This window comes from Rhinichthys klamathensis, unplaced genomic scaffold (assembly GCF_029890125.1).
Source record: "Rhinichthys klamathensis goyatoka isolate OS25496 unplaced genomic scaffold, OSU_Roscu_1.1 h1tg000295l_1, whole genome shotgun sequence".
Taxonomy (NCBI): domain Eukaryota; kingdom Metazoa; phylum Chordata; class Actinopteri; order Cypriniformes; family Leuciscidae; genus Rhinichthys; species Rhinichthys klamathensis.
Window position 1 is genome coordinate 22955 of NW_026606814.1, and position 27880 is coordinate 50834.

The following is a 27880-nucleotide window of genomic DNA, read 5'->3' on the forward strand; positions in this document are numbered from 1 at the left end:
TTCTCCTACCCCTTGGTTGCATAAACCATCCATCCCTATCCCAGTCTTTGTTCTCTGTGTCTTGCTCTGTCCAACTGGTAGCATGTCTGCCCCGGTCTCTCCATCTCCATCTCTGTCTCCCCTGGCCCTGTCCTCCCCATCTCCATCCTCCTCTCCGCTCCCCTCTCCTCTGTCTCCTCCCCCCAGGCTGCCAGTCTTCCAGAGGAAGGGAGCTCTCAAACACAAGAGGATCATTGAAGTGAAGGACCACCAGTTCACTGCCCGATTCTTCAAGCAGCCCACTTTCTGCAGCCACTGCACTGACTTCATCTGGTACTTCACACCTTTAACACTGCTGGCCACTTCAGTAACTCTACTGAACTCGTAACATTATTATGCTGTAAACCGATACTTTTACCTTAACCTTTACACAGCACTGCATTTATGTATTGATTTAATCCTAAAACGTAATGCCCATATCCTGATTCATATCATAACTCACTCTCAATGCTGTACTGGCCTCTGACTTTATAGTTCATACTGAATTGTTATGATATGAAGCCTCTATTAGCTCTTACATGCTATTCGAATACAGTTAGCTGTGTCTAACTGTGGAGAAAACTGTGTTTTCTGTTTTAATATGTTTTAAAATGTAATGTATTGGCAAATTACTCCAATCTTCAGTGTTCCATTGAAAACAGTTGTGCTGCTTAATATTTTTTGGGGAAACTGTAATATGTTTTCAGCATTCTTTGATTAGAAAGTTCAAAATATCAGCATTTATTTGAAATAGTTAAGACTTTTACATTGTAAAAAAATATATGTCACTTTTAATTCAATGCATCATTCAACGCATGCAAATATTAATTTCTTAAAAAAAAAAATCTTACTGACTCCAATCTTTTGAACAGTAGTGTATGTACAATCTTGCAATTAAACATACTTTTTGTATGACCATGCATGAATTGCAAGTTTTAAGCTTATATGTAATAAAACATTAATGAGGTTTATGCTTGAAACCAAAAAATGGTAAGAAAAACAAACCTAATTCAACATACTATGGTGTTAGTTGTGTAATTAGTTAATTTATCTATAAATATTCCTCTTTTTTTTCTCCCCTGGAAAACAAGACAAAAGAACTTGGTTAATATTTTCAGTACGCTTTCGATGACACACACAAGAGAGGGCAGAAAAAACACTGTCCCACACGTGTGTTACATGACCGTGCTTGTTCACAGTTTCCTCCATGCCTCATAAAACTCATGCCCTGAGGGGCTTCTTAAATTATGCAGTCCTCTCTGTTTGAGCTGCCATTTAACCACAAGCTTCACAGAACCCGCATGGAACTGTGGCCGGCCATATGGCCCATGCATTACCCACTCATATTCTGTGCCTCATGTTCATTAGTACAACTCAAATAGCTTCTGATAGATGCATCTGTTTCTCTGTCTGTCCTGTCCTTTCATTTCAGTTCATTGAAATTTTATTGTTATGTCTGTTGGAGTACAGAATTTCCAAAGAATAGTATAGTAGGGGAGACTAGGGAAATTTCTTTTGTATATATTTTATTTTAGCTTTTTTAATTTTCCTTAGCTTAAACTACTGCAAGTCTATTCTGCAATATATACTGTATGCCAACGGTACGATACCATCAACACATTTACAGGGAGAAAGTCATTGAATTTAATATAAGAAGTCCGATTTTTACCATTACAAGCATTACATGCAACTGCAACATCTAAAGAAAATGTATTATTATTATTATTATTATTAATACACTGGAGGATTTTTTTAATTATTATATGTATATTGTTTATATAATTTTTATTATTATTATAGTATTTTTGTTTTATTTGCTCAAAAAATATTTTGGCCTAAATATAAGATTTATGTTATTTGAATTGCATATAAAGTTTTTATTCATTTGGATTACACGGTTTTAACATAAACTAATAAACTTAATGTGGTGCATATTTGATAGTCATCCATAAAAAAGCGGGTACATTTCTGCACTAAAAAAAAGAAAATCGTAGCATACAGTAGTTTATTACTAACTTTTTGCACCTATTTGTTCAAATTGCTTAGGAATCAGCATAAATCTGTAAATTTGTAAAACAATCAAATGTATTCAGTTAAAAATAATAAACATTGTTAAAATATGGCTAGCTTAGGAACAAGCAATTATCAATTAGTTAAAATTATGAGAATGAAACAAATTAAATTGTACCTGGTTATTATGTTTTTAAAACTCATTCCGTTCATTTGTACATTACATAAATCTTAACTGTTCCGTTTATGAAATGACTGCCAAATGTCATATTAAGTTTATTAGTCTGTTTATGTTAAAACTGTGTATTCCAAATGGATGGAAATTTTATTTGCAATTCAAATACATCTTAAATTTAGGTCTAAGTATTTTTGTGAGTGAAGGGTGAATTTGGGTCTATTTATATATTTATTTTGACATTGAGGTGACTACTGCAACTGAATGTACTAAACAAACCCTATACAGTACATAAATTACTATTGAATTCTATTAACTTGGTTCTCTTTGCCCTTGTCTTGTCTCATCCTATATTTCTGAGTATATGTTGATGTTGATGGCTCACATCTCTCAAACCCTGTCGACTGGTCTGAAGGACGCTCTTAAAGAGTCGTAGATACTCTCAGATGCATTTTGAGAGCATATCATGCCCAAAGTGTTGAGTGTCAAAGTATCTTATTTTAGTACTTTAGGGATTTATGCTAAGTTGTGTTTTGCATAGCAAAGATATCATGAGCAGAGCAACCTGTTATTATGGTGAACTGAAGAGCACTTAAATTGCCCGTCGGATGAGGATTTCTTGAAATTACCTTATCTGTCACGGCCTTAGCAGCTTATGTCTTCTGTTTGCCCTCTGTGCGGAGACACACACACACACACACTCCAGCTCTGTAAGATCTGCTCTTTCTCACAAATCAATGCATTAACATACAATATAATTAGACAGCATTATGTGAGTTGTTGTTTATGTTTTACAGGGGAATTGGAAAGCAAGGATTCCAGTGTCAAGGTAAGGATTGAAATTCATTCCACACCTGTACTCAACCAAAAACAAAATGAGTGTAGAAAATGCTAAATAACTGATTCTATCTGGGGCTTCCTATCATCAAAGTCACCTAGCCTATTTCTGAATTAATTGCATTACTCGATATCATACATTGCTGTGAATGAGCATCCCAGGTCCAAGGATGTGACCAAATATTCCATACTGAAGGGGACCTAACGTAAATTGTAGGCCTATTCCATGTCCCCCTCAATGTCTATGGGGTCCATGTGAAGATTGAAAAGTGGTTTGCTGAAGCAACTCATATTTGACAATGAGTAAGCTGAGACAGCAAAGTCTGAGCAAAGCTATTTTTTGGCCTGAGATCAAGTCCCAGCTTGTGGTCCTTTCTGATCCATCTATCTCTCTTTTCCCCACTTTGCTTCCTGTCTGCTGTCTGCACTGTCCTGTATAAATAGGGCAAAAAAAAAAGCAATGTAGCAAAGACCTGTAGCTAAATGACGTACTCCCTCCATTTAATCTCACTTTAACAGTATATTTTTGCTGCATCATGGCATTCAAAAGTTTTGTGTTTGGATTCTTTAAAAAAAATTAAAAATTGATATATACAGTGGGGAGAACAAGTATTTGATACACTGCCGATTTTCCCACTTACAAATCATGTAGAAGTCTGTAATTTTTATCATAGGTACTCTTCAACTGTGAGTGACGGAATCTAAAACAAAAATCCAGAAAATCACATTGTATGGTTTTTAAGTAATTCATTTGCATTTTATTGCATGACATAAGTATTTGATCACCTACCAACCAGTAAGAATTCCAGCTCTCACAGACCTGTTAGTTTCTCTTTAAGAAGCCCTCCTGTTCTCCACTCATTACCTGTATTAACTGCACCTGTTTGAACCCGTTACCTGTATAAAAGACACCTGTCCACACACTCAATCAAACAGACTCCAACCTCTCCACAATGGCCAAGACCAGAGAGCTGTGTAAGGACATCAGATAAAATTGTAGACCTGCACAAGGCTGGGATGGGCTACAGGACAATAGGCAAGCAGCTTGGTGAGAAGGCAACAACAGTTGGCGCAATCATTAGAAAATGGAACAAGTTCAAGATGACGGTCAATCTCTCTCGGTCTGGGGCTCCATGCAAGATCTCACCTCGTGGGGCATTAATGATCATGAGGAAGGTGAGGGATCAGCCCAGAACTACACGGCAGGACCTGGTCAATGACCTGAAGCTGGGACCACAGTCTCAAAGAAAACCATTAGTAACACACTACGCCATCATGGATTAAAATCCTGCAGCGCACGCAAGGTCCCCCTGCTCAAGCCAGCGCATGTCCAGGCCCGTCTGAAGTTTGCCAATGACCATCTGGATGATCCAGGGGAGGAATGGGAGAAGGTCATGTGGTCTAATGAGACAAAAATAGAGCTTTTTGGTTTAAACTACACTCGCCGTGTTTGGAGGAAGAAGAAGGATGAGTACAACCCCAAGAACACCATCTCAACTGTGAAGCATGGAGGTGGAAACATCATTCTTTGGGGATGCTTTTCTGCAAAGGGGACAGGACGACTCCACCATATTGAGGAGAGGATGGATGGGGCCATGTATCGCGAGATCTTGACCAACAACCTCCTTCCCTCAGTAAGAGCATTGAAGATGGGTCGTGGCTGGGTCTTCCAGCATGACAATGACCCGAAACACACAGCCAGGGCAACTAAGGAGTGGCTCCGTAAGAAGCATCTCAAGGTCCTGGAGTGGCCTAGCCAGTCTCCAGACCTGAACCCAGTAGAAAATCTTTGGAGGGAGCTGAAAGTCCGTATTGCCCAGCGACAGCCCCGAAACCTGAAGGATCTGGAAAAGGTCTGTATGGAGGAGTGGGCCAAAATCCCTCCTGCAGTGTGTGCAAACCTGGAAAAGAACTACAGGAAACGTATGATCTCTGTAATTGCAAACAAAGGTTTCTGTACCAAATATTAAGGTCTGATTTTCTGATGTATCAAATACTTACAGTATGTCATGCAATAAAATGCAAATGAATTACTTAAAAATCATACAATGTGATTTTCTGGATTTTTGTTTTAGATTCCGTCACTAACAGTTGAAGAGTACCTATAAATTACAGACTTCTACATGCTTTGTAAGTGGGAAAACCTGCAAAATCGGCAGTGTATCAAATACTTGTTCTCCCCACTGTATATACAGTATATATATATATATATATTTATTATTTTCAGCAAGGAAGCTTTAAATTGATCAAAAGTGACAAAGACATTTATAAAACATTTCTGATTAAAAAATGTATACACTCAAAAAAATGATATGTTGGCTTTACTTAATTTTATTTCGTCAACAGGTTCCACATAACTAGGTTATGTTAAACAAACATAATTTGTTATGTAACTTCAACATAATTTGTTCATTTAACTTCAACATAATTTGTTCATGTAACTTCAACATCATGGAATGAAGTCATTTTAAGCAACCCTATTAAAGTAGTCTCAAAGTGATTTTTTAAAGGCTTCCTGACATGATTCGGGTATTTTTTATATTCATTCATTTATTAATATTTCATTTATTTTAGTAACACATAATTAAATTGTTAGACTATAGCTAGCTATTTGCTAGCAGTAGCACATATTAGCATCTTAAATGCTAAGATTAACATGCTCAGTCAACCAAACAGTTGAAATAAATAATTCAGTCCACAGCCAAACAAAATGCTCCACTCTTCTCCACAATGGTAACCCACTGTAATTTAAATGGTGCTAATAATTCAAATGTAATTGAACATTAAACACAATTACACACTATCCAGTCTTCCCCTTTTATCATTTTCTCAAAAAAACATAAAATAACACTTAATTTTAACATTTATTCTCTCTTAATTCAACCATATGCAAAGCATGCTGGGCACTAACAAGCACCGCCCAGTTTTAGTTAATGCAACACAAATCAATCATGTAATCCAACACAAGTGGATTAAGTAAACTTAAATGTTACATATATTTAAGCAGATTGAACACAATCAAATTAAGTTCGGGCAAAATGGCAGTTGGCTCGCACTATACTGCCACCCTCTGGATGCAAGAATTTTTCACTTAACATAAATGGTTTGTGTTTAGGCAACGCAATAGGATTTTGTACTGTTAAGTTGAGACATAATTACGTGGACCTTACTAGAAAAAAATATTTCAAGTCAAAAAACACAATTATTATAAGTAAACTAAATATAAATATATTATGTAAAGTGCACAACCTTCCTAGTTCATTTTTTTGAGTAATATTAAGAATCATGTGACATTGAAGACTGAATTCCTGGAGACTGTTGAAAAAAACCGGCTCTGCCATCAAAGGAATAAATTGCATTTTAAAATTTAATAAAATATGAAAGCGTTATTTTAAATTGTAATAATATACTGTATTTTTGATCAAATAATTTGGTAACAACAAGCAAACATTTTAAAATATCTTACTGACCCCAAACTTTGAACGGTAGTGTATATCATGAATTATGACATTTAATGTTTTTGATTAAATTATGAAAAATTGTTTATTAAATCTATTAAGTGTACTCATTATACATTAATTAATTCATCTATTAATGATCTTTTATAGCCCCTAAAATAGGGAATATTAACAAAATTTTCTACCATTTTAAATGTTTTACCATTATGCTTTACTGCGATGCGTTTTTTTTAGTCTGCAGTTTTGTGGTGCACAAACGCTGCCATGAGTTCGTCACTTTTACTTGTCCTGGAGCCATCACCACTCCCAAAGCAGAGGTATGTATGTTCCGTCTGTGTCTTTCTCTGTTAACTTGTACAGTATGTGTATGTGATCCTCTTACCATTAGGATTATTTTAGTTGTTGTTGTTTTTGTCCTATCACTTTTCATATTTCTTTTGCTTGATCATCGTATAACTCTCCTTTTCATGCTTGATTTTCTGCTATGATCACCGCAGTTCATCTTTTATTCTACTGTATCATCCGTACCCCATCTGTCTCTCTCCTCTTCATTTTTGCATGGCAAGCCATTTATTTTTTGGCTGAGTAAGCCAATGTGGAAGTAGATCTCACCATCACACACATATTTTATTCCTTTTCCTGACAAGCCTTTTATTGCTCTCGCTTGCATACCTTCTTTAAAAGAGGAGGCTTTATAGGAAAACGAATATCAATTTCCTCTCTCTCTTACTCTCTCATATTCGTGCTACGGTATGATAAAACATGCAGGGGAGGTGAAATGATGGTGTTACACTGCTACTCACGCTCGTACAGTACAGAGTGAGTGTGAGAATATGTGTGAAAGAGAAAAACCAGGAAGGGGCTATGTTGTAACACACTACCTCTGTTCCAAATGCTAGTTAACCGCCTACGTAGGCAGCTCTTTTCATCAAAGGCATCATGGGCCTCTTCCAAAGATTGTTTCAAAAGTGAAACAGCTCAATTTTGCTGCCTCCAAATACAAATTTATTTGTGTAGTAAAAAATGCTGTCAGAATTAACGCAGTTATTTTTTTAGTTTAATTTGTTAAAAAATATTTAGCGCAATTAATGCAGCATTGGTTTTTTTCTCGTCAAAAACAATGAAAACAATCACTTTTTGTGCATTTTGACAGGGCAAGTAAAAATCTGAACTGGTCTGACTGAGCCAATAGAAAAAATTGAACTGAACCCTGATATATTAAAGGGCACAGGTAAATGTAACATTTATTATAATGTGTTTGTGTGAAGATTGTTTTAAGTTCACTTAAATTAAAAGTTTTTTTTTTTTTTAAAGCCTAATAAATGTAAAAATTGATAGCAATTATACTGTAATTCTAAATGGCTATAATTAATGGCTAAAATTGAGAAGAAAATGTGTATCGGTGATACTGGCCTTCTTTCATAAAAAGGTGCGATTAATTGCTACTAATTACAGGAAAAATGTGTATATATATATATATATATATATATATATATATATATCAGGGCATAATCTAATCAAAAAACAATACAATATAATATAACAATATAATGCTTAATGATAATAATTATAATCGTTTGCAATTTTTGCAAGTAAAATTGATATTAAAAAAGAACTTACAAATACTTACAAGAACTAATAAGTACTTATAAAAAAATAAAATAGTGTTGTTTTTACTTAATAATTTATAATATTATACGTATTATATTACATTACATTAGACAGGAGAAGCGGTTTGGAGAATGGATAGATGGATATTATATTGTTTGATATTATTTTGTATTGATATTATATTGATGGATATATTAAGTCTATGGGAGTCTGTTGCTCAAATGTATCATTTGTGTTTAAGTCGTTGCCAAAAGCACATTGAAAAAAATAAATGGTGGACAAAGTGAGATAAATGTTGATTGCAAACCTATATATTTCATTCAATGCCATAAAGTGTTGATAAAAATAGTTCAATGTAATGAAAAATGGTTATTAGAGTCACACTGTTAGCTTAGCAACATGCTAACGTCAAACTCTACTGAAATCGATACAAACTGAGTGTGTGAAGCAATGTTTGTGTGGCATGTCGAGCGCTCTGAATCTCGTCTTCCATGAAGGTTGGGGACACTGTTTTAAAAGGCATCTGCCTATGTTGGCAGTGAGGCATCTCACTGGGTTTTGGATCAAATCTACGGTATTTATTTTATCATGTCTTCCTCAGGAGCATAGTTGCAACTTTTTTATGAGATTTTTTCAAAAGCTGCTAAATAGAATGGTTGTAAAATGAGGTAAAGTAGGAGTGCTTGTGTGCAACTAGGCCATAAGGAAGGGTAGACAATGATGCCTGTGTGAAAGGCGGATGAGGCAGACTGACAAGAGAGGGAGAGAAGTGTCAGAGGATGAAGAAAAGGAGTGGGCAGCATGCAGAGAGTGGGAATGAGGAAGAGAGAGGGAAATGAGGGTGGGGTGGAGGGGGTTTAGGCATTTAGGAGGATTCAGTTTTCACAGCTGAGCAGAACTCATATTCATCCACCATTCATCCTCAAAATAGCCCTGGCTAATTGGCTCCCAGTGAAAAAGTCACTTCAAAATGAAGCCTTTCCTCTGGACCTTTAAAGAGAGAGAGAGAGAGAACCAGAGGGAAAGTAGAGTATCTGTGTTTGTTTGTGCATAACGCTTGTCCTATTTATAGAGCATGTCCTATTTATAGAGCAAAGAACAGTATGAGAGGGCTTCTTATCAGACACATAATTTAAATCTCTTTTTCTTTCTCTCATGGTCAACCATTTCCAAGAACTGGGTGTGCATGGTGCCCCTCTTTTTTAAATATGAAAACGCATCAAAGTGCTTTTGCCAACGGAATAAGCAATTAAATAATGAAGTGAGGACAATGTTTTTCTCTGTCCCTCTCTCCAGGATCTCAAGAGCAAGCACAAGTTTAAAGTACAGACATACTCCAGTCCTACCTTCTGTGATCACTGTGGGTCTCTGCTCTACGGCCTCATACATCAGGGCATGAAATGTGCCAGTGAGTGTCTCTCTCTCTCTCTCTCTCTCTCTCTCTCTCTCTCTCTATATATATATATATATATATATATATGTATATGCACATGTTGTTTCTCATGCTTATAATAATTATTATAATATAATATAAATGAAAAAGTCCCCTGCCCAATCTCCGCAATGCTTAAAATATTTAGGCAATATTAAAATATAGTTTTTAATTGAAAAGGAGCCTTGCAAATAAAAGTGTTACTTTTAAGTGTCACTTAATTATATTATATTATATTATATTATATTATATTATATTATATTATATTATATTATATTATATTATATTATATTATATTTTATTATTATATAGTTCATTCACTAAGTTTTTGAGGGATTGGGTGAAATTTAATTTACTCAAATCCTTTGTGCATATACATTTTAGGGTTTACAGCGTAATCCTGCCAGCCATGCAAGGATATATAAATGATTGTAAATTGTAATTTTTTTTTTTATTTTTTTTTTACCAATTACAGTAAATATTATACTAACTTTTGATGAATTAAGTCCATGGTCATTTCTTGCTCAAATTCTACATGAAGAACAACATTCATATAATTTTTAAATAATGATAATTTTATCCTGATTAAACTGTATCAATTCTAAGATTAGCATATCATAATTATCAAGATCACTGTTATTAAATGAACATAATTTCTGTAATTATATGTAATTGTAGTACTGTCTGTAGAGTGATGTTTTTCAGGCTTTTAATAGATATCTCATACTGTATATCAGATTGAATTAATTCCCTTTAACTATCACTTAATCCATGTAATAAACATGTCATCTAATATAATTTGCATGACATGATACACTTTTAGAGAATAATAAAGCAGGCTGTTGCAGCTGACAGCACTTGCTGTTTCAGCATGTTGTCTCATAATGTACAACGTATGACAATGGCCGTTAACAATTACACTGTTTATATTAGATTTGGACTTTATAATTATTGTTTTTGGACAGACGGGAGACTCTAAGTACATCACTCTTTCTTGCTGTCTTTTGTGTTATTTGTCTGTTTGTGTGTCTGTGTGAGAGAGGTTGTGACATTAATGTACACAAGCGTTGTGAGAGCAGCGTCCCCAGCTTGTGCGGACAGGACCACACTGAGAAAAGGGGACGGATTCGTCTCACCGTGCGTGGAGAGAAGGAAGACCTATATGTCACAGGTGAACATACCTGTAACTACATGGCCTGGTTTCACAGACTTGGTTAAATTAGGACATTTAAGTAAACTTGCCTTAGAAAAACATTACTGGTGTGCATCTTGAGACAAAACAATGGCACTGACATATTTTAAGAAATGCCAGTGCAAGTATCTTTCAGTTAAAACAGCTCAAACATGCATTTTAGTTCGAGACTAGCTTAAGCCTTTTCTGTGAAACCGGGCACACGTGAGTTTTAAAACTGTTGAACACTATAAAACTTCTCAAAAAGCTCATTCATGGATGCTCTACACTTTAGTGTCCCATGACTTTTTTGTGTAAACTTACTTAACATTAAGTTATGTTATTACAGTATTATTTACATTATTATTATTATAACATGTTATGTTATTACATGTTTTTATTTGTGTGCTGTCCCACATATGAGGTCTTGACTTTCTTGACTGTATCCAACAAAATTGATACAACAATGTCATGATGTTGATACAATCCATCTAATTAATATTCAATTTGTTTTTGCAAAAAAAAACTGCTTGATATTAACTCATTTTAATGACCAAAAAAGCATGCAACCATGTCACTGCATGATTTATCCTATTACAAAAAAAAAGTAACATTCTTCAAAATTTTGACGCCCTATAAGTAACATAATTTGGACTCTTCTGCATTATGGGAAATATATATATGACCCTGGACTACAAAACCGGTCACATGGGTAAATTTTTTGAAATTTGATATTTATACATCATCTGAAAGCTGAATAAATGAGCTTTTCATTGATGTATGGTTTGTTAGGATAGAACAATAAGAAAACCTGGAACCCGAGGGTGCAAAAAATCGAAACATTGGGAAAATCGCCTTTACAGTTGTTCATTTATGTTCGTGATTGTGCTGCATTCACTTACAAAAATAAATGTTTTATCTATTTACGGTAGTACAAATTAATATCTTCATTGAACATGATCTTTATTAATAGCCTAATGATTTTTGCCATAAAAGAAAAATCGATCATTTTGACCCATACAATGTATTGTTGGCTATTGCCACAAATATACCCGTGCGGCTTGTGACTGGTTTTGTGATCCAGGATCACATTTGATTGCTTTTGTCAAGCGCAATCATCCAACCCTGTTCCCCAAATACAGGGAAAAAAAGAAACTTGAAAAAAACTTGTATAGATATTCATAAACGTATCCCTATATAACACCTTCTGAGTGACAGATTAATTTAAGATACATATATATGTAGCTCAGTAACTGTATATTGTACCTTTTATTGTATTAGCTTTATATTAATAAAGTGTATCAAAATTGTATTACTACTTTATGTATTACTTTAAAATTGCTATGTAAAAGAAATATGTAGGTTTATACATGGGCCCAAGTTTTGGTAACAGGATTGCAAAAATTTCAAACCCCTTAGAAAATGAATAATGGCTGCTGTCCTTGTTGTATCCCTTATTAATGGAAAGTGTACGTAATGTTTATTAAGGTGCTCCTGCTGTATTTATACCCCAATGAAGAATTACTCCTTTGCTCACAGAGAGAATCTGCTGTTTAAGAAAGCACACTGGAGATGCATTATGAGCCGTGTGGCACAGCTCAGCTTTCCTCCAGCAGAGGGAAATGTGTGCATACAGCATCATCAGTACACGAGGAAAAAGCTAATTATACACACACAATCTGCTGTATTACATTGCATTAGCTGCACTGTGTAAACTTAACTAAGCCTGTGGCTCTTACATCAGCACCACCATAGAGAGTCTAATGAGTAGTGAGAAGACTACTAATGCTCTACAGAGAATGTGAGCATTTAAAAGTGCACTGCTGTCATGTCATTCTGGCAGGTCAATTTAATAATACAACTGAAGTGAACACGTGTGTACAAGGCATACTGTTGAAAAATCTGAAGGTATTTTAAAGTATTTTTGCTGCCTTCAAATTTTACGTTTAGTCAACTTGAAATGTGACATTATACTAAGTGAAACTTGGATATTTGAGTTGACTAAACTCAAAATTTTAAGGCAGAACAAACACTTACTTTTTAAGTTAAAACAACAATTTTTTTACAGTGCACATCTGCATGTACATTCGTTTTGTTTTGTTCTATTGCATAAGATAATTCATGCAAATACTGTTATGTATAAACACATGCTTAGTTCTCAATATGAATTCTACGCTTTAGTGCATGAGGCACATAACCTGATACCCATGGACCCTAACGGCCTGTCGGACCCTTATGTGAAGCTCAAACTCATTCCTGATCCAAAGAGCCAGAGCAAACAGAAAACCAAAACTATCCGTTCTACACTCAACCCCATCTGGAACGAGAGCTTCACCTTGTGAGTGTTTATTTCATTTGTTTGTATGTGTGTACGATGCTGAAGTCGTTGCCATGAGGGTATTGTGGGTGGTTGCCAAGGTGCTGCTATGCTGTTGCTAAGTCTTCTGAGTGGATGCTAGGCTATCTCTCTCTTTCCTTCTGTCTGAGTGTAGTTCAGTGCGTGGGAGGCAGTGGGACAGGCGTTTGTCTGTAGAGGTCTGGGACTGGGACCGGACCTCAAGGAATGACTTCATGGGCGCTCTGTCGTTTGGTGTTACTGAGATATTCAGACGTTCCGTCAGCGGCTGGTTCAAACTTCTCAACCAGGATGAGGGAGAGTATTATAACATCCCTGTACCCGACCCAGACCTGCAGGTACTCTCAATAGTGTGTGTGTGTGTGTGAATTGTCACATTTATGGTCTGACCACCTATACAGCTCATTTTTAAATTAAAGGTGCTATATGTATTTTTTAGCGGCCTCTATCGGTGTTGTTTCAGATTGCAACCAATTTTTACAAGAGCCCTCGTGCTCTTGTGCGTGCTCGAACACAAGAGCGAGCACTCATGGTACCGGCCACTCTGAGACTTTCAATACACCGGAGAAAGCATCACACAACATGCTGGAAACTCATGTAAACTCCCACTGCAACGTTACAATAATAGGCTACTTTTATCAGCTTGACGTTGAACTAATGCTCCATGCTCGTACCATGATAACGTTACATTGACTGCATTTAGCCGGCATGTGGTGTTAGCATAAGGCATTTCACTAACTATTCGTGTATCTTTCACAATCAGGCAGCGCAATGTCAACATAGATGAATGTATAATATGAGAACGAAAACAGTTAGTGACTAGACTGAACAATTTCAGTGTAACAGTAAGATCGTAGGAAGTAACATTACTGTACTGAACGTGTCTGGAAATGTGTATTATAAACAATATGATAGTATTGGGATGAGTGTACATAAAATAAAAGTTACATCCTAAAGCACCTACTTTTTGTTATCCTGGAACAGTCTTTTGTATTCATTTCATGTCTCATGTATGTTGTAGTTTACCTTGCTATTTCATTACAGTTTACCATTATTTATTTCAGCATACCTGAAAACTTGCAATTTATCACAATAAAAATAGCGGAGGTCTCTCCATAATTCAAACGCTCTGCCGATGTTGATCCGTGTTTTCGTCCTAAGTCGATCCGATTCACGTTTGGCCTGACGAGCTTCAGCAGATACATTTTTGTTTTGTTTTTTATATTTATGTGGAGTTTATGTTGGAGTCTGTGTTGTGCTGGAGGCAGGAGTTTTTGGGTGTTATCAGACTCCATGTCGTTCGCTGCAGTGCTGTCGCATAGACTGTATATAAAAAGGAGAGAGGCTCGGGACCGCGCATGCACGTCACATCCGATGGATTTCGCAGAAAATCCGCAGAAAGCTTTAAGTACTAAAGTTGTGGGATGACAATTGAAAAGTTGTTGACTCAAACCTTCAAGTGACTATCCAGGAAGCATCATTTTTGTGCCCTTGAGCAAAGCACTTTACTCCAGTTTGCTCTAGGGAAGATTATTCCTGTAATAGGTGTATTTTGAATCACTTTAAATACAAGTATAAACATGCAATATTCAGCAGAGAGAGCGCTGATAGATGCCTGGGGCCAGCACAGCTCCACAAATAAACACATTCATCTAAAATCGAATGTTCTTTTTGAGTCAAATAGCCACATGCTCAAACACTGCACACTCAACGTTGCAGCAAAACATGTTCTAGATGTCGTCTAACCACCATCTCCAAGTCTTCAGTGAGCACCATAATTGTCACTTTCATAACACATCCACAAGAGGGCAGTGTATGTCTATATTGAAACAAACTATTATGTTTCTCTCTTTCTTTCTCTCATCCTGTGTTTCTCTTTTCTGAAGGTACCAGAGGCTGCTATCGAACCCTCTATTCCTCCTCCTCATGTTAACATAACACCTGTTCCTTCTGTGACCCCACCCGCTCTAAGCCCGACTCCCACTGTACTGCACACGGGCAATGGCCAAATCGGACTGCACGATTTCAACTTCCTCATGGTTCTGGGCAAAGGGAGTTTTGGCAAGGTGCTTGAAATTAGCGGTGTCACAATGAAAATGTGCCAGGATTTTGCTATTATGTAAAATGAACAGTGCATGTTGCCACTACACCACATTTTTTGGATGTGTAAAAAATAGATGTATTTCGTTCAACCAAACTCTGTAGACTCAGACAACACTCCCACGAACCGCCCACTCGCTTCACTGACTGTCTGATGCATGTTGAACACCAAAACGACAAGCGCTGACTGTAATCAACAAGTTTCAGTCTGTTCGGGTTGCTTTATGCAACTTTCAAGAGTAATGACAGAGTTTTATTTATTTATTGGTTCATCTGTAAATAAAATATGTTTACAAGGTACTGAGTTGAAAAAATGAATAATCATCAGCATAGTACGTGTGTACTGTACGCACACAGTCAGATTTTTCTTAAGGCTCAGATAAAATAAATTTTGCCACGTTCCATGCCCAGGCATTTCAAAGTATACCGCTTTGAACGTAAAGCTGCAGTCACACTCAGTGTTAGGGAAAGTTACACCCCTGCCACTGCACCTAACTCCTGATTTCTCTCAACAACAGGACAGGAGAGGTGTGTCAGTCAATAATGGGAAAACTTGCACTACTTATTTGAAAAAGTAATTCAGATATTTTGTTGTAGAACTTTACTCGTTACTTGAAAAAAGTAATCTGATTATGTAACTCATGCTACTTGTAATGTTACCCGTAACTTCTACAGATACTACTACAGATATTGCAATGGTCATGATATGACATCACACTCTGCGACATCTTTTTTAAAAACCTTAATTCAACATATAATGAATAATAATGAATCCAAAATATAAACAATATACAATCGACTCCACTTTACTGCAAACATTTTTATTTTATTTTTATTCAATTGATCTTCTCTCAGAAAAAATGTGCAATAATTACACCTTTAGGGGTACAAGAGCTTGTGACTGGGGTAGGGCCCTTCAAAGGACATCTTTGTTTCTTATTTACTTGTAAAAGTTCTTAGTAGTAGCTCAAGGGTACATAATTCTATAAGGTACTAAAATGCACCTTTTATGGGTAGATAAGGTACAAAGTTGTCCTTTTATGGGTACTGCCCCAGTGGCAAGCTGCTGTACCTCTAAAGGTGCCTTTTTTGGACATTTTCTCTGACAGTGTTCTGTTGGTCACATATCTTCACGTAATACGAATTTGCAGGTCAGAGTTCACCAAACTTGAACTTTTGGAACACAGCGGAATCCGAAACTACTTCGCATGAGTTTGCATTTCCGGTTTCCCACATTCACGTGCGTTATTTCCATGCAGGTCAATGGAATGAAAATTGTAGTGTGAGCGCCCCTGGATAGATGCATTGTGGCCCCTTCTTTAAAAGCTCTCAAATCACTTCCACATGTGCTGTTGTACACGGACACAAAAACAGGGCTGAACTCAAACAGTGTGCACTGAAGTACAGGCTATGCGTTCGGGTTCGCGTCAAAGCTGATGTATACTTAAGTTTTTCTATGTACGCTAAGGTATGCTTGTAGTGCGCTTGATGCAAATTTCATCATCAGCATAGTAAGCACACAGACAGATTTTTCTAATTGCGAATACCCGGCATGCTCAATTTGCACATGCAGCTTGAATGTTTTTGCGCTAATTAGTTTGTCCTCAAGGTGGCAACACTGGGCATTTTCAACATTGTTAAAAAAAGGAAATGGAGGAGACAGAGCAACAACAATCACAAACTACTGGAGACAGCAACCACAATAGACAGCTGCATTGACAAGAGCTTGTGAGAGGCAATTAAGAGATACCAGCAACTCTAGTTTAAATGAGTACAAAGACATTTTTATCACTTATAACTTCTGGAGAGGAAATAGTGCAAACACTGGATGAAACTTTCTAGCGCACATGTGTTCCAAATGCCATATACTTTGAAAGGCTATGCGTTCAGCTATTCACATATACTAGCATTTGTGTCAAAACTGAAGTATACTTTGGGCTTAAGTCTAAGTAGGTGGTTTTGGGACAGAATTGGCTGCAAAGCAGACCAGATTTTTATGCCGAAAGTCAGGCTACCCTCACCCATCAACAAACACGTCTACTTCTATGTTCCCTGTAGATGCAATAAGGAGTGCGAAGGGTACAGCGTCCTTGGAACTGATTTAGGCCCTTGTCTCATTCGTTCCTGAGCTGCTGCTGCTAATTCAGGCAGAAGGGGAAACGCTAGCTTTTCTGGTCCCAGCTGCAAGAGGAGGGGGCTGATTTCCCTATCTAAAATTTGCAGCTGTGCCTCTGCCTCTCTTCCTCGAGGAAGCAGAAGCTCTGACTCAAGGCCCAGTGAGATTTGTACCTCATACACCTCAAAAAACCTGGAGATACTTAGCCACATGGTCATTTCTGTGTTCGGCCAATCACGTTAAGTGCTAACTAAAGCGCGATCTGTGATACATGTAAGAAAGACCTGGTGGGGTTGTGTGTCCACAAGCAGCCCAGGGGATGTTGGAATATTTCAGAGCCAATGCCTGGTTTTGGTCAAGCACAGCGCTGTTCCTCTGAATCTAAATTCTGTTGTCGTGGGTCAGAGAACAGCATACAAGTGAAGGACTCTGAGCTGTTTGATCCCTGAGGAAGAATGACGTGTGTGTGTGTGTGTGTGTGTGTGTGTGTGTGTGTGTGTGTGTGTGTGTGTGTGTGTGTGTGTGTGTGTGTGTGTGTGTGTGTGTGTGTGTGTGTGTGTGTGTGTGTGTGTGTGTGTGTGTGTGTGTGTGTGTGCTTTTTACACTCGTTTGTTTGAGCGTGTGGAGAAATGTTTGTTTGCCCTTGTGGTGATGCTCATTTATATCAAATAATTTTAGAGTAAATGTTGTGTGTGTACGTGTGTTTCTGGTGTGTGTGTGTGTGCTCACAAGATATTTGGTTATATAAGAGGCCAGGGTTATACTCAGTAGACAGCACATCCTCCAGGGCGCAGAACCGCGCTGAAGAAAGGATAGAAACGAAGGAAGAGATTAAAGAAAAGCGCAGAGGAAAGGCCTGGGACCCAGAGATAGAAAAATGACACAAAGCAGGGGAAAAAAGACATGAAGAGCACAGGATCATACGAGTAAATGAAATGAAGAAATTTATGTTCTCTTTTTTTTATTTGAGGTTATGTTCCCTTATGCATGTTAAACTCACTTTGAATGCTGTTTTCTTCAGTCATTTTGTGTTTGCCCAATTGAGTTGCTGTTGGAGGAGTGTGTGCAGAAGATGATGAACTCTTAATTATTAATGTTGAAGAAATGTTAACGTGAGGTTTCCTTGTCATCCCGCAGGTCCTGTTGGCAGAGGAGAGGGGCAGCGAGCGCTTGTTTGCGGTGAAGGTGTTGAAGAAAGATGTACTGTTTCAGGATGAGGACACGGAAAGCGCCATGGTGGAGAGAAGAGTGCTGGGCCTCGCGGGGCGACCTCACTTTCTGACCGCCCTCTACTGCGCCTTTCAGACTGAGGTCGGTGTGCTCATCGTCGTGTGTGAGAGCGTATGTGAATGGTTAATGATTTAAAGAAAGTGGGAGCCTGAAAATGAGGTTTACACATGCATATGCTATGCACATTTGTAAATTATGAAATATACATGGGCTGAAATGTCATTCGCCCCTTAGTGATGGAACAGATGTGCTCTTCACCTTCAGGGGGATTTTTAAATCACTTTTTTGGCCTTGCACAGTTAGAACATGAGTACTGACATTTTGTGGGTCCTTCATGTCCACATGTGGCCTCCCAGGGCAACGACTGGCTACTTGTAACGATGAATGCAGTAATTTTTTGTTTGTTTTGTGCTGGTTGATATATACTGACACCTAGTGGAGTGGATGCACCACTGATGTTTTTAGGTACTGATGCCATTCAGGGGGTGAAAGTGTCTAATAACAGGGGAGTTTCCAAGATAAAGCAAAGCATGACGTTCATCGCATTTTGGAATTAGCGTAAATAAGAGATTCTGACTTGCAAAAAATGCTCACATCCTTATAAAGCTCCTAATTACAACTTGTAAACTGCAACATCATGCGAAAACATTCAAAATGGTGGTGGCTTCAGCAGTAAATTGTTGTTAAAGCTGCAGTCCGTAGCTTTTTTTGGGTTAAAAATGATCCAAAATACATATTTGAGAAAATACATAACCAGCCAGTGTTCAACGCTATCTGCTTGCTGTAGCTCGATTCAAAACGGTAAGCTTGTAATAATGTTTTTAATTCCAGTGGTACTGGTGGATTTCCGCGGGAGATTCGAGCATGTCTTTGAGTCATTACGTCACATCTATACACATAAAGAAGGAGTCTCGGCTAGTAGGCTATATTGCGTGTGAGGATGTTGGAGGTGGAGATTTATAGCCTTTTCTCACAGCACTTGATATAATTAAACTTATCAATTTAATGGCGGATCCAGAAAGGTTCAAACGACAATCACCAGTGACAACAGATTCACCCGCTGTAAAATGCAAAAGACTTCGTTCGGACTTCGGAGTGGCTAACTTACAGAAAAAGAGACCGCAACCGGACCCATGCGAAAACAAGGATAATATCGGAAGGACATTACATGTAGTCACGCAATGCTGACGCTGTTAACATTAACAAGTTGAGAACAAAGTATAATTTGCACGGTTTTGCGTGATGATAAGCGATTTTTAGATTTAATCAGCGCGATTTACTGCAATGTCAGAACCAGAACAAAAGTGGATGTTACTTACTAGTTCAGATGACATTTTCCGGTGAAAATTCTTATGTTGGTCATACTTCCAAAAAGAATAATCTGTGATTCCGAATGCCAGTATCCACACCGGCGCGGTGACTGACAGCCGCACAATCTCCTCAATGTGTTCATCCGCGCTGAGCGGTGTCGAACTACAACTCACGTAAAGTTGATAATTCCGCGAATGACTGCAATTGCAGATTTCGAACAGAGATGGCGACAAAGAGGAAAAACTGCGGACTGCAGCTTTAAGTAGTCACCACAAAATATGTCTGTTTAATAATTACTGTAATTGACTCTTGCTAATGTCTTAATAATGCTAGATTAAGCTGAAAATAAACGAAAGACATACAATACAGTTTTATGTCAACAGTAGATTTAGATAACTAATGTCTAACTAATTACTTTTTTTTAATAAATAATTTGCATAACAACTGTAACTGTTGTATTTTTCAAAAGTACTTTTTAATGGATTTTTTTTATCGCACCTCTACTGATGTGTTAGCTATGGACTAAAGCTGTTCAATCATAGTAAAAATTAAAGCATCGTTGTTACTATTCTTCTTTTACCTCATTAGATGGTTGTTTACATTGGCCTAGATAGGCACCGAAATATTAATTAATTTGCCCTGAACAAGGCTGTTAGCAGTCCTGAGAGGGAGAGGAGTAACAAGAACAGATTGTTGTTACAATTTTGACTAACAGTGTTTATAAAACATCAGCATGAACAATGGATGAACAAATGTACTGACAATGTATTAATTATATTCTTGGAATGCTGTCATGTGAGTCCTAAACTGGCAACCTAGAAAAATTTCCATCATAAAAGGTGATTCATTGATCATTTTTCCACGATTCACTTTGACACGATAAATCATTTTTCTAACTAATGAATCTGGAGGGCCTTTTTACAATGTTAGTTGCCTCATTTTGCTTTGAAAAATGACTTTTGGTAGTGCTAATTGTCTGACCTCTTTCAGCAGACACGTTTTGCAAAGTGGCAATCAGCCTAATGAAATACATTGGCAGCTGCTGTACTGAAAGAGAGAAAAAGAGGAGTGTGTGTGTGTGTGTTTATGTCTGGCTTTAATGGTTTGTGAAGGTTTGAATTACTCTTGGTAAATGATCTTGATTTTTTTTTTCCCCCGTCGATTGAATTTGTAACAAACACTCAATGAGACTGTGTTTAGTAATGACCTCTTTTGTGTATTTAAACTGTGTCTCGTTGTATCAAGTACATGAAATAGAGAAATAGTCAAAGCAATCAGTTGCCCAGTGGAAAAATGCAGCATCCCACTGATCAGAAGTTCAAATCCTACAAACTCCAGATGCTGTAGTCAGATAAAGTCAGCTGGCTCACCAAGGCTGCATTTATTTGATCAACAATACAGTAAAACTGTACAGTAAAAAGTGAGAGAACCTGTTGCATTAAAATTATAAAGTAAATAAACTTAATGCTAATTGTTATAATAGTTATGTGGAATTGTCAAGTTCACATAACTTACATTTTTCAAATAGCATGAAGTTTATTTACTTAATGATTTTAAGGCATTTTTTTTTAAGTGAATTCAATGTATCTCTTTTTACAGCGTAATATTGTGAAATAGTGTTATAATTTAATATAAGTGTTCTCCATTTTAATATATTTTTAAATGTAATATATTCCTGTGACGGCAAAGCTGAATTTTCAGCATCAATACTCCAGTCTTCAGTGTCGGTTATTTGCTGCTCAAGAAATATTTCGTATTATTATCAATGTTGAAAACAGTTGTGCTGCATGTGGTATATATAATCACTCTGGTTTCAATAGACAATTTCATTAGCCTTTCATTAGCTCTCTTAAAATCATCCCATAATTTACTCACCCTCAAGCCATCCTAGCTGTATATGACTTTCTTCTTTTAGCCAAACACAATCAGAGTTATATTAAGAAATATCCTGGCTCTTCCGAGCTTTATAATGGGAGTGAATGGTACCATAGATTTTGAAGGCCAAAAAAACATTGGGTGAACTAACCCTTTACTTTCAACTAAATTTAAAAACTATGCATTTTTTACTAGATACTTAAATTTTGACACTTTGCCCATGCTTTATTTGAAATGTAATTTCTCTAAATTATTATATTTTCCATTGTGTGATCACAAGGTCTTAATTGTGTTTGTATTCATGTATTTATGAACATCTATCTTTCGATTTGACTGATTGCTAATCTGCTGTGGCATTTCCTGTATTATTTACTTATATAGCATGAGAACAATTGAATTGATTGACGTTTTATTTTTAGTTCCTATTAATAATCTGAAGTTGCTTATCCGGGTTTTTTTTTTTTTTTGCTGTAGGATCGTCTGTATTACGTCATGGAGTATGTGAATGGAGGTGATCTTATGTTTCACATCCAAATTGTTGGCAAGTTTAAAGAACCACACGCAGCGTGAGTTCAGCACTTCTCTTCTTCAACCTTTCGTCTTAATCCTGCTTGCTTTTTCTCAGTTGTTGTACCCCCTTTCTTCTGTCTCTAAATCCACCTGTTCTGTCATTCTGCCCTGCAGTGGCAGCATGTGTGTTTAATGGAGTTAATGAGAGATCTTGATGTTGGCAGGTTCTATGCAGCTGAGATAGCGTTGGGTCTGTTCTTCCTGCACAACAAAGGAATCATATACAGGTACAAGACACGATGGGCATCTCCTTACGCAAGCACACCATATGTTACAGTCATTTAATATTCTCTCGCTTTCTCTTTCTCTCTCTGATCCGCAGAGATCTAAAGCTGGACAATGTCCTGCTGGACAGTGAAGGACACACAAAGATAGCAGACTTTGGGATGTGTAGGGAAGGCATGATGGCAGGGGACACCACTCGCACCTTCTGTGGCACACCCGATTACATCGCACCTGAGGTTTCCCTTTCTCTGTCTCCATCCTTCTTCTCCTCCTGTCTGATTCATCTTCTCTTCTTCATGACCTTGGCTCTGTGTTTACATTAACACTCAGTGGATATGCGCAGTCAGCACATGTCTGCCTGTATGTGCTTGTGCGAGTCTGTGTGTGATTTCATTTTGGCTCACTGCGGTGTTTACTACACTGCGACATGATGGACATCCCACTCGAGTGATGTATGTGCTAAATCGTCAGTGTTTGTGTTTTGCTGTGTGATGTAAAGGCGATACGTGCGAATGTGGGTCTACCGAAGCACAATATGCGTCAGTACTGTATTAACCCAGCAGTTAAACTGGCTCACATTGATCACGTTATGTAAAAAAAGGGGGGAAAAAAGAAAAAGCTATTGATCTTTGTGTCCATGTCATTTTGAAAAGATGCAATATGTGTCCCTGCAGGCAAGGAAATTAATCTCTCTTTCTCACGCTGTGACACACACTCACGGCTGACACAGAGATACTAGCATATTTATTGTGTAATTATCTTTAATATGATTTTTATGAGCTTATCTGCACATTGAGAGGCCTGTAATAGCAACTCTGCAAGGGGTATATTTCTGATTTTGAGAATATAACATTATGAAATTATGAAGCATTTAGCAGGGATGGGCAAAATTTTGAATTTATGTTTTGGCTCTCTTTCAGTTGGAATGTGATTTGAATTGGTTACGTTCCACAGGGTGTTGAATTTGAATTGTAATGATGGGAAGTGGAATTAACTGAATTGCAATTCAAGAAAATTCAACACAATCAGACAACGGAGGAACAAAATGGACAAGAACAAACCGACCAGATCATACCTAGTGCTCAACTTAAGGTTTTCATCTTGTCATCATGCTTTATGTTGTTTGTCTCCATTTTAAAGAGTATTCTGTGAAGTATCATTTATTCATTATGTAATATTAAAATTAATATTACGAAATAATAAAATACCTACACTGCCATTCAAAAGTTTGGGGTTGTTAAGATTTTTAAATGTTTTTGAAAGAAGGCCCATCAACGCATTAATTTGATCAAAAATACAGGGGAAAAAATAGTATTGTGAAATATTATTACGATTTCAAAAAAAACATTTCTATTTTAGTGTGTTTTAAAATCTAATTTATTTCTGTGATGGCAAAGCTGAATTTTCAGCATCATTACTCCAGTCTTCAGTGTCGCATGATCCTTCAGAAATCATTCTAATAAACTGATTTACTGCTCAAGAAAATTTCTTATTATCAATGTTGAAGATGTGCTGCTTAATATTTTTGCGGAAACCGTGATGCATTTTTTTTTCAGGTTTCTTGGATGAATGGAACATTCAAAACAGCATTTATTTGAAATATACATCTTTTATATAACATTATAAATGTCTTTACCATCACTTTTGATCAATTTAATCCATCCTTACTGAATACATTTTTTAATTTCTTTCCAAAAAAAAATTTTTTATTAACCCCAACATTTGAATAGTAGTGTAATTTCATTTTATTCAATTAAATAAATGACACATTTTAATGATATTACATATTTTATATAAATATGAAAATGTAATATGAATATAAATGTTATCACATTTTAATATCTAATGTTTTTAGAAATTCCACATATAATTTGTACAAGAAAGCATGTTGGCAATTCATACTACACTATCTCATTTTATGAGAATTCTACATCCTGTTTGCTACCTCAGTACAAATGAAAGAATTCAGCTGGAATTCAAAAGGCATTCTTAATTATCATTTGAATAAATCTAGACTAAAAAAGCCCTTTACAATAGATCTGTATTGTTTTCAGATTGTGGCGTATCAGCCGTATGGTAAAGCAGTGGACTGGTGGTCATATGGAGTCCTCCTTTATGAGATGCTGGCTGGGCAGGTAATTGTTCATCCTCTTCTTCCTTGAGCTTTAATTTAGTCCTTTTCTCAATAGATCTTCATCCCAGGCACCCTCTCCCTCTGTCTCGCTCTTTTCATCAGCCTCCTTTTGATGGCATAGATGAGGAGGAGCTGTTTCAGTCCATCATGGAACAGAGCGTTTCATATCCTAAGAGTCTCTCTCGGGAGGCTGTGGCCATCTGCAAAGGGGTAATCTACTTCCTGTTCTTTCATCACTGTTGCCTACATATACTTGGATCACAGTGCATGCGCAGAGCAATCTATCCCATCTTTAATACTAACATTACCTCCGAAAACCGTGACTTAAATTAGACAACAAGCGTAATTCCATCCTTTCTGTATTTCTTTCTTTCTCCATCTGTTTCTCCCCCAGCTCCTCACCAAGAACCCTGTTAAGCGTTTGGGTGGAGGAGAGGATGCAGAGAGAGAGCTGCGGGAGCATCCTTTTTTCCGCTGGATAGACTGGGATCGGCTGGAGAGACTGGAGATACAGCCTCCCTTCAAACCCAGAAGTGTCAGTATCACTTATCACACCACTTGTCTCTGTGTGTGGGTCAGGTTTACCCCACAAAACTCCCCATCATGTTAGAAAAACAAATGTGTACATGGGCTCATTTTCTATTTTCATTATCTAAGGTTATCAAAACGGTATTTATATTTATGGGGATTTATTCATACAGAAATAAATGGAAGGATGGATATATATATATATATATATATATATATAGTAGGGATGCATGATATATCGGCCACCACATCGGTATCGTCCGATACATGTTAATTTTTAATGCTATCGTTATCGGCCTAATTAAAGAATTTGGCCGATATTTTAAAGCCGATAAATAATGGATAATTTCCTTCAGCTGAGACACCTCAGATGCGCACTGTTTGCAATGATGGTTTTGAATAGCCTGAAATATGATTGAAATCACTTCAAAAATCCCTTCAAATCACACAAAAATTTTTAGTGCAAGTCTGTCATATAGGGCAGGCTACACAAAATTATAATGAGAACATTATAATTTTATGCTTGGGACATGGCTTTTAATGGTGAGACTTTTTTTTTTTTTTTAATCAGGCTCTCAAAAATTATATAAAAAATTGGATTTAGATTTATCTGCCAATATATCGGTTATCGGCTTTCAAATATAAAGAATTATCGGTTATTGGTATCAACCAAAATTGTATATATCTATAATTTTTTTACTGCAAATTTTATCTTTAGTGGTAGAATTTTAATAATAAATTATTTGATATATAATCCTCAGTTGTAAGTCGCTTTGGATAAGTGTTTGCTAAATTAATAAATAAATACATAAATATATATACATAGTTAGAATTATATAAATTATTATATGAAATATGTACATTTTATATATTTATAGTTGTGTATTATATACATTTATATAGTTTTTTAACAAAAAAAAATTTATGGTATAGAATTTGCTTGTTTAGTAACTATGACTGAACTATTAATTATAATTCATTAATTATAAGAAACAATAGATGTTGTGCTATGTCCTCGTTTTCTTAGGGAGATAAACGTTGTACAGTATGCGTATGTGTGCCAGTTTCTTTTGGCTATTTTAAACCAGTAACCATATAACTGGGTATTTATTAATGTGCTCTGCCTGCTCTTCCTTATTTTTTTCAGCATGCATCTGTGAATGTGTGCTTTCATATTTACTAGTGTTATTTTTTCTTATGAAGATTGCAGAAGCAAAATAAGCCTGACCCCTATTGCCTGTAGCTCTTTGCCCATATTACTCATGCTAATCTATGCAATTATTATTATGCTGTGTGAATGTATGTAAGTGGGTGTGCTCTGAGTTCACAGCGCTAGACCATCATCAAGAGCATCCCCTCAGTCTGCTTGATATTTAATAGATATAAACTTAACCCAACTGATTTTTGTGTGTGTGTGCCATTCTCACAGGGAGGCAAAAAAGGAGAAAACTTTGATAAGTTTTTCACATCCGCCCCCTCTGCCCTCACGCCCTCTGACCCGGATGTTCTCGCTGCCATAACTCAAGAGGAATTCCAAGGCTTCTCCTACATGAACCCGGAATTTCCCCCCTCACCCCTCACAGCTGTCTGAGAAAACCTTGATCGATCCTCATCAACCATCTTGTGACTTTTATTCTGCTCCTGTTCATGATTTAAACTACAGTGACCAAAAAAAAAAACATTGTGTAATCTGGCTTTAGCTTGCTTACAATAGGAGTCTGTCTCAATTAGACCAAACATCTCCTTCTAAAACAACACCACAATGATTTAAATGATCTTTACAGTAAAAAAATAAGCATTAATAATATTTAGCCAGTCCACTCTGAGAGTATTAGTCTGAATTATTTAAGGGTCATGCATTCATGCCATTATCTCATTGGACAATAGGATCTTATTGGATATCCTTTTGGATGCTAGTAGTTGCCATGACCTAATTGTAACTGACTGCACCATAGAAACCAGCATGAACATGATTGCCCCCATGTTTTAAAGTTCACTTCAAGCTGATTATTTCATCTCAGATCAAACTCAGTCTTTGTGTGAGATCCTGTTCGCTCTGGTTTGGTTTAGTTAACCAAATAAGTGTAGACAGGTGAGCAAACACTGGTCATCCTTTTAGCATCAGACAACTGGTATAGAAGCTCAGTAATATGATTTAGAAGGCACACACATGACAACTAGATGCAAAAAAATGATTAATGCTTCAGCATATATACTACTTGTTTGTGACATGAATGTTAGAGCATACTGTATATGTAGATGCATCAGAATTCAGTCCAAATATGAGACCGATTATAAATGTTTGCATCATCTAAGTATTATGCAAAAATAAGTTATCGGGATCCATGACTTTATGAAAAAATGCTAATTTAGATATTTATGATTTATTCCATATATCTATATGCATATCTATATAAAATATGTGCAGTGTATTATAAAGTATACATGTTAATGTTTATTCAGAATAAATAATAGAAATTTTCTACGAACATGTTAAACCATATCATCAGCATTTTTACATCAGCATAAAACGAAACAATTTACATCTCATCATAATGTTTTGCAACCTCTAGTGTCAAGAAAAAGCAGCCCCAACTGTTATCAACCAAATATTTTATTTATTTACAGTGCTCACATATTACTTAAATTGCTAAATTGGTCTCAAATCAGCCTTTAAAATCTCTAGTTTATGGATGAATTAATTGGTGTTGAGTGTTTATTTG

At 36.6% G+C, this 27880-nt stretch overlaps 1 protein-coding gene across 1 annotated transcript; it reads left to right on the forward strand.

The window, feature by feature from the left end:
* prkcg (protein kinase C, gamma) lies at positions 1-27503 on the forward strand. The gene is made up of 16 exons (XM_056269933.1): positions 1-312; positions 3001-3032; positions 6733-6815; positions 9406-9517; positions 10584-10712; positions 12894-13050; positions 13205-13406; positions 14955-15134; positions 18422-18595; positions 22175-22266; positions 22435-22497; positions 22593-22731; positions 24550-24630; positions 24732-24839; positions 25024-25164; positions 26587-27503. Exons 1-16 carry the CDS (start codon positions 83-85, stop codon positions 26746-26748), a joined length of 2085 nt encoding a protein of 694 aa, XP_056125908.1. The 5' UTR covers positions 1-82; the 3' UTR covers positions 26749-27503.
* The last annotated feature ends 377 nt before the right edge of the window (positions 27504-27880 follow it).